Source organism: Fragaria vesca, linkage group LG2 (genome assembly GCF_000184155.1).
Source record: "Fragaria vesca subsp. vesca linkage group LG2, FraVesHawaii_1.0, whole genome shotgun sequence".
Classification (NCBI taxonomy): Eukaryota; Viridiplantae; Streptophyta; class Magnoliopsida; order Rosales; family Rosaceae; genus Fragaria; species Fragaria vesca.
In genome coordinates, this window is record NC_020492.1 from 17009461 (window position 1) to 17021498 (window position 12038).

The window sequence follows — 12038 nt, forward strand, 5'->3', positions numbered from 1 at the left end:
AGTCATTTTTCTTCGCAATTCGATCAACACCTTGCTTTACCTTATATGGCAGCTCCTTATAAAATCTCGGCCCTTCTATTATTGTTGATAAACATCTTAGTGATGGAAAAAGAAAAGAATAAAATCTGCGTGCCGTAGTCATGATCATCATATAAGGCATTGACATTTAGCAATTGATTAGTACGTAGTGATCGATTAGATCAGAGTCCTTAATTCTACGGCTCTATCTAAATAATTACAAGTCATTTTATACTCGAGATAAAGCAAACGACGTACGCCTACCACCTTGTGATCCAAGTCTTCATCAAGAACCTGTCTCGCTGCCTTTGCATGTATATTTATAATGATTACGATCAAATACTTATAATTTCATTTGCTTGGTGGTTTTTGGTGGTGACACGATTGAAGGATAAGGACTTATTCTTTGTGAATTCCACCAAAGATGATCATAAGTAAGAACCCTACACTCATCGGTTGTGTTCATTTGAATTGACTACGAGCAAAGGGTACCCTCACTATCCATTGGAACAGTTGATCAAGTTTGATACAATCAAATCGAAACCATAAAGATCATGCATATTGGCAAATAGCATTACAATAACAATTTTTCATGTATTACACACTAAACCCTAATCTAGCTTCTTGTTTTCTAGATGAAATTGTCCACTTGAACTAATTACATCAGTCTCTGGCTCTACTATGTCATGAATATAAATGAGTTTAAGATATAATTTAAAACCACAAATTGAAAGAATTTACGATATCATCATTCAATTTTGATATTTTGTCCAACGTAAACTAGTAAAATCTAATCCCAAATAAAGTTCTTGTCATGGCAAACATGAGCAAACTTGTGAATATTAGATGAGGATATCGAGTCACATCCACATAACAACACACACAATTTTACCAATTACCACATAAAAATGTTAAATCCAAGCCACGTGCCAGAATCTGTATCCGACACGTACACCCCCAAGGTAAGAGACCCAAACTAAGCTGGTTTTGACCCTTTAAACAGCGTACGGACCAAACTAATCTTGTTGTCTTCTTTCATTCTGGTCAGCGGGACCAAACCAAGCTTACACTTCATAAATACCACACTCCACATACACAACGGAACACAGAGAATTTCTACCACATTATATATCTTCCTCAAGTTTTTCCAAACCGAAATATTAGGAAAATCCAAGAGGTTTTTTGTGAATAGCTTCCCGGGAAACATTGAAAAGCGGAGGTAGAGTAATTCAGAATCAAAGTCCAACTATTTTCCTTCTTCTTCTTCCTCCTCCAAATCTTCCTCAACACGTACTCTGTGTTGCTGTGTATGAAAAATAACAGAGAAAGTGAGAAACCTTCACTCTCCAGACTCCAGTGTTTATGGTACGCTCAATCTCCAAGCTTCTCATCCTCTTTTTTGTTGTTTAATGAGTATTGGGTTTTTGTTTTTACATCAAAGCTTGGATTTTTGTGCTTCTGGGTTTGTCCCTATTTTATCTGCATGTGATATTCTTATCTTCTCTGTTTTCTGGGTTTCTTGTAATCCTCCGATTTTTATTTTTCATGGTTTGGTTTTTTCATTCATAGATATTTGGTGTGTTTGAATAGGTTGTGAGCTTTGAAATATGAGGGAGAAGCTTGATACGTATTCTCCCGTTGGAGTTCTTGAGGACTTCTTTAAGAGCTCAGATTCTGAGAGCCCGACCAGAGAGCCTAATCTGGATTTTGAAAGCCCTCAAAAATCAAAGGCGAATTCCAGGTGGCATGGACTTGTTCAATTGCTGAGAACCAAATCCAAGAGGTCTTTGGCTCCAATGCATCCTCTGTTGAAACTCTCGAAGAAAATGAGCAGCAGTATGAGGGAGATTATAACGCCAAAACTTGTATCAGATTCCGAATACCCTTTCAAGTCACCATGGAAAAACTTTTCCATTCATGAGCTCCAAGCTGCAACGAAGAATTTCAGCCAAGGTTTGTAGTGTGCTTCAAAATCTCACATTTACATTTTGTACTATTCGATTTTGGAAACTTGGGTAGTAATTTGAGTTTGTTTGCTTGATTTGGTGTAGAAAATATGATTGGAAAGGGAGGTTATGCTGAGGTTTACAAGGGTTGTTTAGCAAATGGACAATTTGTGGCAATCAAACGGCTAACCAGGGGAACGCCGGAGGAGATTACCGGCGACTTTTTGTCGGAGATTGGAATCATGGCACATGTGAATCATCCCAATACTGCAAAGTTGATTGGTTATGGTGTTGAAGGAGGGATGCACTTGGTTCTTGAATTGTCTCCACAAGGAAGCTTAGCTTCTGTGCTTTATGGTTAGTCCATAGTAATAGCTCATTAGCTCTAATTTACCAGATGGTAAACCTATCAGTGTTTACTGATCGATTGTTATTTTCATAGGTTCAAAGGTGAAGCTTGAATGGGGGGTCAGGTACAAAATTGCATTAGGTGCAGCTAAGGGTTTACAATATCTTCATGAGGGTTGTCTGAGAAGGATCATCCACAGAGATATTAAGGCTGCAAATATTTTGCTCACCGAGGAATTTGAGGCCAAGGTACCTGGCTCTTTTGAACTTTATACTTTGTTTTTTGAAAATTTTGAATGCCTTTGTTGAATGAATTACTTTTATTCAGATCTGTGACTTTGGTCTTGCAAAGTGGCTGCCAGAGAGTTGGACTCACCACACTATTTCAAAATTTGAAGGCACATTTGGGTATAGAATCTTTGTACCTTCATCATGTTCAGTTATCTGTTAAAAATTTAACTAGCCTTGATCCTAATTTCATAGTGTTTCGCAATTTGTTCACAGCTACCTCGCTCCTGAGTTCTTACTGCACGGTATAGTAGATGAGAAAACCGATGTTTTTGCCTTTGGTGTGCTGCTGTTGGAACTAGTCACCGGGCGCCGAGCTCTAGATTACTCCCAACAAAGCCTTGTGTTATGGGTATGTAGCTGAATTTCGTTCCCTACTTAAATCTTCATAAGCGATCATATGCTGCAGACATTCATTGATCTTAGTATTCGTCATAATAATCCCAATTTTGTACTCTCTTAGGCAAAACCTTTGCTGAAGAAGAATGATATCAGAGAATTAGTCGATCCTTCTCTAGCCAATGACTACAACCCTCAACAGATGAATCTTGTTTTGTTGGCTGCTTCCTTGTGCATACAACGATCCTCAATACGACGGCCTAGTATGAATCAGGTATGTTCTGTTTCCTACATTAACCTAATTACCTAAAGCTTGATTATGAAGAGTGCTACAACTAGAATAGTACTTGAACATGGGTTCCTCGTGCAGGTGTTACTACTTTTGAATGGCGATCTTTGCTGCTTGAAGTACATGAAGAAAAGCCGAATGCCATTTTTCCGAAAGGCATTTCGAGAAGACATCGTCAACAACATTGAAGACCCTTAACACGCAAACAGATAACTAAAGATCAGCATGATCACAACGAAAAGGGAATCAATGTGTTCCCAACCTGTGTACATTTCTTATACGAGTTTCAGAGAACAAAAAGGAAATGTTGTTTTCCAATCCTTGTACAGACTCCAATACAAAATTACAATCAAAGAAATGAATACGAGTAAGTTATTACTGTAAGCACAAAGCTTAAGCTAACAATATCAAGTTCATATTTAAGTTTTTATTTGTTTTTACTCGAGACTTTCCTCACTTTAACACGTCCTTTCACGTGTAAACTCCTCGTAACTCATGGACATGATTCACTTGAGCTAGGATGAGTCATTGATTGTTTATTTATAGGAGCCAACACATATTCAGCTTTTAACACATTCAAGATGCGATAAAAGTTCAGTTTAGTATGAATTTATTTTCACATTAAATGTTGAAGATTCATATATGAATTTATGATGAAATTATTGTGTGTGTATGAAGCTGATAAATGATGGGCAAGGCAAGGAAGCAGGGTGCACGTACTGCACTAAATGCAGAGAATCATCAACATTAAACAGAGTCGTTTCGGCAAACTCTTGTTCTGACGTTGACGGTGGCACACGAATCGAGACTGATGCCGTGAATCAACCAAAGTCGTCAGCTTCTCTGATCTCTGACGCCAACGCCCTTCTGTACTTCCGTTACCTTTATCCAAATGCACAGTCATTGTCGATCATTTGTAATTTTGTATGCGTTATCTTTTACCATTTTATTTCTTCAGTTTTTGTGGTTGAGAGTTTAATCACCCATGTAAATGTCTTAAAGCCATGTCATCTATGAGACTATGATCCTTTTAGATGGATTATATAATTTCATTACCTGATAGCCCCAGCTGCTGAAGTTAAGTTAGTCGATCTTAATTACAAATGAATACTGATTTGATGTTTTACCATTTCATATCTTTTTTTTCCGTAAGTGAAAACGATAATCGATTTACAATAAAAAAGATTATCAATATATAAACTTATAAAACATCATTACATGCAGAGAAATTTTATTCACACATCTTTAATTATTTGATACACACCTCTGATATATTTTTTAAAATTAAATACCGTTTTACCCTTTTGACTAAAATTTTTCGCGAACATTTTGACGATCTTTCTGGGTATTTTATTTAATTTGATCTCTTTTTTTATTTTCTTGTTGTGCGTATATCATCTAATCCATGTTATTCATTCATCATGGGTCTTATTTTAATAAACCTATTCCCCTGAATAAGAGGATGATTTACTAAATTCAGTTGCCTACACATCTGTGTACGATCATATCATCATCTTCAATCTTCCACTCCCAGACACATTAAGCTATTAATTACTTCTAGTTTTGGCTCTTCCTATGTTTAATCGCATATCATGTATCGGTCGAAAATGAAATGAACAAAGTTCAGGAGAATGATATTCTATGGTTTTTATGTAATTAAGATTATGAAAACTGTCTTTTATTTTGTTTCAATCTGGTTCATCAAATCGATTCACCGTCTTCATTAGTCTTTGTCATCGTTCATGTCTCCTGGAATTTTTACGGTTGCTCCTTCTATTACTCATATTCAAATGACAAGGGCATATGAGGAACATTGAAAGAAAAGATTGACAAAAAATTTCAAGAGGTGTGTGTCTAGTATTTAAGAATGTGCGAATAAAATTTCTCTTACATGTAATATACATATAAAAAATATTCTAGCCGTTAACATTCTATTAAAATCATAAGCCGTCAACAAGCGGAATCGGGTGCATACGCGCTTCAAACACGTATTCATCTATTGTTGTTCTAAGACCCTTCCCGCATTTGACAACTAAAACAAAGGTGAACTCGCCATTCCAAAAATAAATATCAGATAATTCAATAAACAACATAGATCATAAGTTCATAATGACCCTGAACTAAAAGTTATATTTAAAACCAAATCTCTAAACAAAAGTGCACAACATATATAATTTACATTTGTGATTTGCAAAATATGAGAACTTGAGATGAACATTATTGGTGCAGGAGCATTTCTGCCCTGCATGTCAATATGTGTAAATCACTCAACACAATAGTACAAGGGCACATCATACCAAAATAAACCCTAAAAAAAAAACTTGTAGGTTTTGATACAAGGAGCAACTTTCTCAAACGTAAAAAGTGCTCCTTCTTGAGGAGAAAAAAAAAATCTGACATATAATATATATTAATCATCGATGAAAATAACAGCTAACTTAAATTATGCTAAAATGTTACCATCTAATAACATCTCGTACCAAGGTCCATGAAGGTATCCCATTAAACTATACTAATCCCTAATCGGCCCTCGCATACGCACGAACACAAAAGCTCTTTAAACATGTCAGACAATAAATGGTAAAATGTGTGACTCGAATGTTAAAGGTTAAATATGAGAGAGTTTTATGCTGTTATTATTAGATAAATTAATAAATAAATAAAAACCGATACTCTATGTCTCCATCATTGGCATCATTATGTCAAAAATCTCTCAAAAATCCAACTAGCAAAATACCCATTATTCCCACTCCTCACACTACACCGCGCATTTTTGCAAGTTTTGATTGAAACCTCTGATTATCTCTGAATTCCTGATTAACCAAAGAACGCGTTTAGCCAAAAAACACACACAGTCCCCTCTAGTCCTCAACGAAATAAAACTTAGAGATCATCACAAACTAATCACACACCCAAAATCATGAGAAGGAAAAGAGAGCAAGTAGAAGAAGTCGAAGAAGACGAAGCAGCATAACAAAACCTACCACTCTACCAGAGCTTTCCCCTAAGTCAAACTCGTAAGGACCATCGTCATCGCTACTTCTCTCTTCCTGCGGTTGCGTCAGCGAATGGTACATCCGATCGCCGGCGATCGGAGATGCTCATCGGCGGTGGTGGAGGAGAAGACGACAACGTCGGCGGAGGCCGCGGAGAGTGAGAGAAGAGGAGGAGGATGAAGAAAGGCAAGGGGAGGAACAACGGCGGAGGCGGCGGCTTGTTGCCGAGCTCGCTGAGGATCATATCGTCGTGCCTCAAGACTGTTTCGACGAATGCCAGCACTGTCGCTTCTACTGTTCGTTCCGCCGGAGCGTCCGTCGCTGCTTCTATTTCTGCTTCCGAGGATCACAAGGATCAGGTTTACTCCGATTCTGCTTATTTCGAGTTTACTTGCTTCTATATGAACTATTTTGCTAATCGATTTTGTTCTGTGAAATTTTGAATTGATTAATGGAATTTTTTATATATTTGTTATTGGAAATTTGTTGAAATTTTAATCGATATTGTTTTTATTACGGAAATTTATTGATGAACTTTAGTTCGCTGATCGGTGTTTATTTATGGATGAATAAAGCTGGAGTGAGAATGTAGTGAAGAGTAGCATTTAATTTAGTTACAGTAGTCTGGAAAAAAATTGGTGTTTGGTTGAAGGTGAAATTTCAGTTCAGTTTTTGTGTTGATTTGACTACTTGAGTGAAATTAGGAAATGTCGTGTTTAATTTGGTGGTTTAGAGTAATGTGATGGCTGAGCGAGGTTTTGGTGATGAGTTGTGTGTTTTATGTGCATACTTGTTGCTTCGATGGTATAGTTATAGACTTGTTTTGGTGGACAGGTGACCTGGGCTGGATTTGATAGGCTAGAGCTTGGTCACTCGGCCTTCAAACGGGTTCTGTTGCTTGGTTATCTGAATGGATTTCAAGTGTTTGATGTCGAGGATGCCTCTAACTACAGTGAACTGGTTTCAAAGCGTGATGGCCCAGTTTCGTTCTTACAGATGCAGCCCTATCCTGCAGCTTCTGATGATAAGGAGGGATTTAGAGCTTCTCATCCTTTGTTGCTGGTGGTTGCTGGAGATGACACCAATGGTTCAGGCGTTGTTCAAAATCACAGCAACTTGGGAGGCTTAGGAAGAGATGGTCATGTGGAGTCTCGGCCAGGAAACCCTGTCAGCTCTCCTACAGCTGTTCGGTTTTACTCGCTGAGGTCCCACAGTTATGTGCATGTTCTGAGATTCCGGTCTGCTGTCTGTATGATTAGATGCAGTCCTCGGATAGTAGCTGTTGGTCTTGCAAGTCAAGTAAGTACTCACATAGATGTGACAAGTACTAGAATGTGACATACATAATCTATGAGATAGAATGCATTAGAATCACTGTTCTTATGTGTAAGGAGAATGGATACATATTGCTGACTCATTGTCCTGATATTTCTGGTGGCAGATATACTGCTTTGACGCCCTTACCCTCGAAAATAAATTCAGTGTTCTTACCTATCCTGTTCCTCAGCTAGCAGGACAAGGATCCTCTGGGTTTAACGTAGGTTATGGCCCAATGGCTGTGGGTCCTAGGTGGCTAGCTTATGCTTCCAACAGCCCACTCATGTCAAACACAAGTCGCTTAGGCCCCCATAATCTTTCTCATTCTCCAGGAGTTAGTCCATCTACATCACCTGGGAATGGTAGTTACGTGGCTCGTTATGCAATGGAATCTAGCAAACAGTTGGCTACTGGAATTATCAACCTGAGTGACATGGGATGCAAAACCTTGTACAAATACTGTCAAGAGCTTCTCCCTGATGGGTCTAGTTCTCCAGTATCATCAAATTCAGGCTGGAAAGTTAGCAGGCTTGCCGGAACAGAAATGGATAATGCTGGGATGGTTAGTCTTTCACTCACCATGAATAGTCCCGTACTGTGTATATCAATCACTGGACATTGTTCTCCTGTTTAGGCATGAATCCTTTGAAATTGAATGATTTCTTCCAAATAATGAAGTTATGTTTGTTCTTTATCGTGGAAGTGGTGGATGTGACTCTAATTGTGTGCTTTAGCATAATAATGTGGGAGTTTTATTTTTTCCTTTACCACTCTAATACTTAGATTATCTTTAGATATGTAGGATTCCTATATGATGCAAACCTTTCACGATAGCACTGCTCTCTCTTGCCATGGCATCATCATAGATGCCTCCTCTATATTTTCCAGTCTCAATCATTATAGTTAATGGAGCTTTTGATGTTTCAGTGTGTGAGAAATAAACTTCAAGCTGAAAACCTACTGAGATACAACATTACTATGTGATGGTTATCAGCGGTTCTAGAAAAGTTGTGTTATATCTAAGCTGAGGAACCATAAGTTCTGAATAGTTCTGATTCATTACTTGGTTTGGCTGCAGGTTGTTGTCAAAGATTTTGTTACCCGAGCTGTTATATCGCAGTTCAAGGCTCATACTAGTCCAATATCTGCACTGTGTTTCGACCCCAGTGGGACCCTTCTTGTTACTGCCTCAATATATGGAAATAACATTAATATTTTCCGGATAATGCCTTCATGCAAACGCAATGGATCAGGCACTCAGAACATGAATTGGAACTCGTCTCATGTGCATCTGTACAAGCTGCATCGTGGAATAACATCGGCTGTTAGTATTCATTTTGATCCTCGTTCAATATCTCCCTGTATCTTGCTGTCCTTCTTTTGCTTTGTTCTGAATTTTTATTATTCTGGCAGTTGATCCAGGACATTTGCTTTAGTCATTATTCTCAATGGGTTGCAATTGTTTCATCCAAGGGGACCTGCCATGTTTTTGTTCTATCCCCTTTTGGTGGTGATGCTGGATTTCAAGTTCAACATTCCCAGGGTGAAGAACCCACGCTATATCCAGTTTTATCTCTTCCTTGGTGGTCTACTTCTTCTTGTATCATGACTCAACAATCTTTTCCACCCCCACCACCTGTTACTCTTTCGGTTGTGAGCAGAATAAAGTATAGTAGTTTTGGGTGGCTTAGCACAGTCAACAATGCTGCTGGTTCCACAACAGGAAAGGTATTTGTACCATCTGGTGCTGTTGCGGCTGTTTTTCATAATTCCCTTTCTCAGAGTGTTCAGCACAGTAACTCAAGGGCCAGTACCTTGGAGTATCTATTAGTTTATACTCCATCAGGTCATGTAGTTCAACATGAACTTCAGCCAAGAGTCGGGGTAGAACAAAGTCATAGCGGTTTGAATACCCAGACAGCTACATACAGGCACATGCAGGAGGAGGACCTGAGAGTGAAAGTTGAACCTATACAATGGTGGGATGTGTGCAGGCGTTCAGATTGGCCAGAAAGGGAGGACTGTATTTTAGGAATCAACCCTGATGGTGATGTCGCGGGAACAATTCAGAGTAAATCAGGTTGTGATGGTACTTACGCAATGGAGTTTCTTGACTTAAATGGTGGTGTTGAGGGGAAAAGGAACCTGGAAACTCATTGGTCCAGGAACATCTCTAATGCAGAGGTGCAAATAAGTTCTTTCAGATTACCAATATGGCAAAAGTCTAAGGTACTTTTTTTGTGGTCCTAATTTTCTCGTCATTACTATATTTTGGTCCTAATTTTCTTTTCATGTTCTAGATCTGCTTTTACACAATGGAGTGTCAAAGAGGTGATAGTTTTCCTGGTGGAGAGTTTGAAGTTGAGAAAGTCCCTATTCATGAAATCGAAATGAGGCAGAAGGAATTGTTACCTGTTTTTCACCAATTTCATAGCATCAAATCAAGCTGGAATGATAGGTAAGAACTAAGAACCATTTTATCTAGAGTTCCATGCACATTTTTATAACTCCTACTTGTTAACTGTCTCAATCCTTGTTGAGATGTTAGTGTGTCTGTATCTTGATACCATTTCTAGTTACAGTTGTTTTGAGCTTCTCAGCTGTCCGGGAAGATAATACTATGTCATGTATGAGTTCATGTCTGTGTTGCAAACATGCTTGTATAGTTCTGATACTTGTTAAATGTCTGCTTGGTTGTATGGTTCAGAGTCGTAGTTGGAAAATATTCAAATAATTCTTCATCAGAATCTCATCAAGCTGAAGGCAAGATCTCAGAACAGACTGTTATTTGTCACTCAAACCCTGCATCGCTTAGCTCCACAGAAAGCTCAGAAGGGGGTATGGTATTAATTTTAGAAAATTTTTGCTTTTATTGATTTTTCATGTTTCTGTGTTCTCCATTGAAGCAAAAAGGCTTCACCCTGTCCTATTATTGTTTTTGTGAAAAATTAGTGTTAGGGATGGCATTGATTCATGATCTCTTTTTTTTAATGCAAAATTAGGAAATTATGTTGAAGACAACTGTTTGTCAAAACGCAGAGATGCAACCTATTCTGATTTTGCAATGCTTTCTTTAAATAAACTTTTGTGGTGCAATATATATTGGTTTATTTACTATGCCTAATTTTCTGTCCTAGTCGTTTTAACTAATTGAATTATGTGGAATTCTCATCAGGTTCATCAAGAAGAATTGAGCATTCGCTAGATTTTGATCAGCTGAACAATGATCTGCCCCGATCTCCCATGCTTCAGACTTTAAATTGCCCAGAAAGAAGAGCAAATGCTATTCTGGAGTCTTCATTTCAAAACCATTCATTTCTTGGCACCCTCTGTGCTCCATCTGAACATTTTAAAAACATCGGTTCTCAAGTCACTGTATTAGAAAGTAAGCTTCTCCCAGTTGGAAGATTCTATGCCGAAGAAGGCCTATCAGTGAAAACAATTGGGATGAGTGAGGGCTTGGATTTATACACGGATCAACATGCTTCGAGTACTGTAGTTGTGACAGAGGGGGATTCCAATCTGCAACGTCCAATAGATCTCTCGCAGTTTTTCCAGGAGGGGCATTGTATGGCATTGGAGCAGAATGGATGCCTATCTGAAGTCATAACCGATGATAGCGATGGTAGCCAATGCGATAAGGGAAAACCTGACGACGAAGAAAATGGCGAAATGCTTGGAGGCATGTTTGCCTTTTCTGATGAAGGTAAAAACCTAGAACTGTTTTTCCAGTTATATCTATGATTCCTCCACAGTAGTTGCACCTTATTGTTCTTTTCATCTTGCAGGTTGATCGATAGATTCAAGATGCAATTGTACATAATGTATATAAATATCGGAAAAAGGAAAAAAGAAATGTTATGATTCGCGGTAGCTGCGGGTAAGTTGAAAAGTGTGTACAGGAGTGGATTTGGAACTGCTATTTCCCCGTTTTGAACTTTTCAATCAATCCTTTTGGTACTATACAGCAGATAAATTTGGTGTGAAATCAGTTATCTCCAAGTTGGATAACATTACTTTTACTCTTCTGATATGGTTTTTAGAAAAAAAAAAAAAAAAAAAAAGAAGAAGTAAAAATGAATATAAATTTGGATTTGTGTTGTAAATTCGTTCTATTTAACTAATGCCAAACTGGCTGCTATTCTTTCTTGTAGTTGTAAATGGGTTTCTTTCTTTCCTTGCGGTATGTATTCTTCTGGTTCCTCTATTTAAAAGTCCTGTTGTTAAAACTGCTCTTGAACAAATCCTAGCAACCTGTGACTTGATGCATTTTTTTGTGACACTTCAATTTCTATGGTGTACTCCGGTGTGACTCATGCAATGACCTAACACAACAGCTTATGCGCTAGTATATTAAAATTTAGAAGCACCAAAGAACACTTAAAACTAAAATTATGTATAATCAAAAATCAAAGCGTGCGGCTATTGGGGCCTTTAAATTTACTCACTTACTCACTTTACCTCTTTTTGTTATGAGTTATTGAATGACAATTATCT

At 38.0% G+C, this 12038-nt stretch overlaps 2 protein-coding genes across 3 annotated transcripts; both read left to right on the plus strand.

Annotated features, from left to right (window-relative positions):
* Positions 1–1119: 1119 nt before the first annotated feature.
* LOC101303179 (receptor-like cytosolic serine/threonine-protein kinase RBK2-like) lies at positions 1120–4335 on the plus strand. The gene is made up of 9 exons (XM_004290651.1): positions 1120–1383; positions 1609–1971; positions 2070–2321; positions 2407–2561; positions 2641–2720; positions 2817–2952; positions 3064–3213; positions 3310–3595; positions 3907–4335. The coding sequence occupies exons 2-8, from the start codon at positions 1626–1628 to the stop codon at positions 3424–3426; spliced, it is 1236 nt and encodes a 411-aa protein (XP_004290699.1). The 5' UTR covers positions 1120–1383; positions 1609–1625; the 3' UTR covers positions 3427–3595; positions 3907–4335.
* A 1968-nt stretch (positions 4336–6303) lies between these two features.
* On the plus strand, positions 6304–11582 carry LOC101303471. 2 transcript variants are annotated; one of them, XM_004290653.1, is made up of 9 exons: positions 6304–6583; positions 7059–7523; positions 7666–8103; positions 8620–8865; positions 8955–9770; positions 9842–9999; positions 10249–10379; positions 10717–11247; positions 11330–11582. In XM_004290653.1, the coding sequence occupies exons 1-9, from the start codon at positions 6401–6403 to the stop codon at positions 11332–11334; spliced, it is 2973 nt and encodes a 990-aa protein (XP_004290701.1). In that variant the 5' UTR covers positions 6304–6400; the 3' UTR covers positions 11335–11582. The 2 variants fall into 2 exon arrangements, with proteins under 2 accessions (XP_004290701.1, XP_004290700.1); XM_004290652.1 differs by having other exon boundaries at positions 10717–11576.
* The last annotated feature ends 456 nt before the right edge of the window (positions 11583–12038 follow it).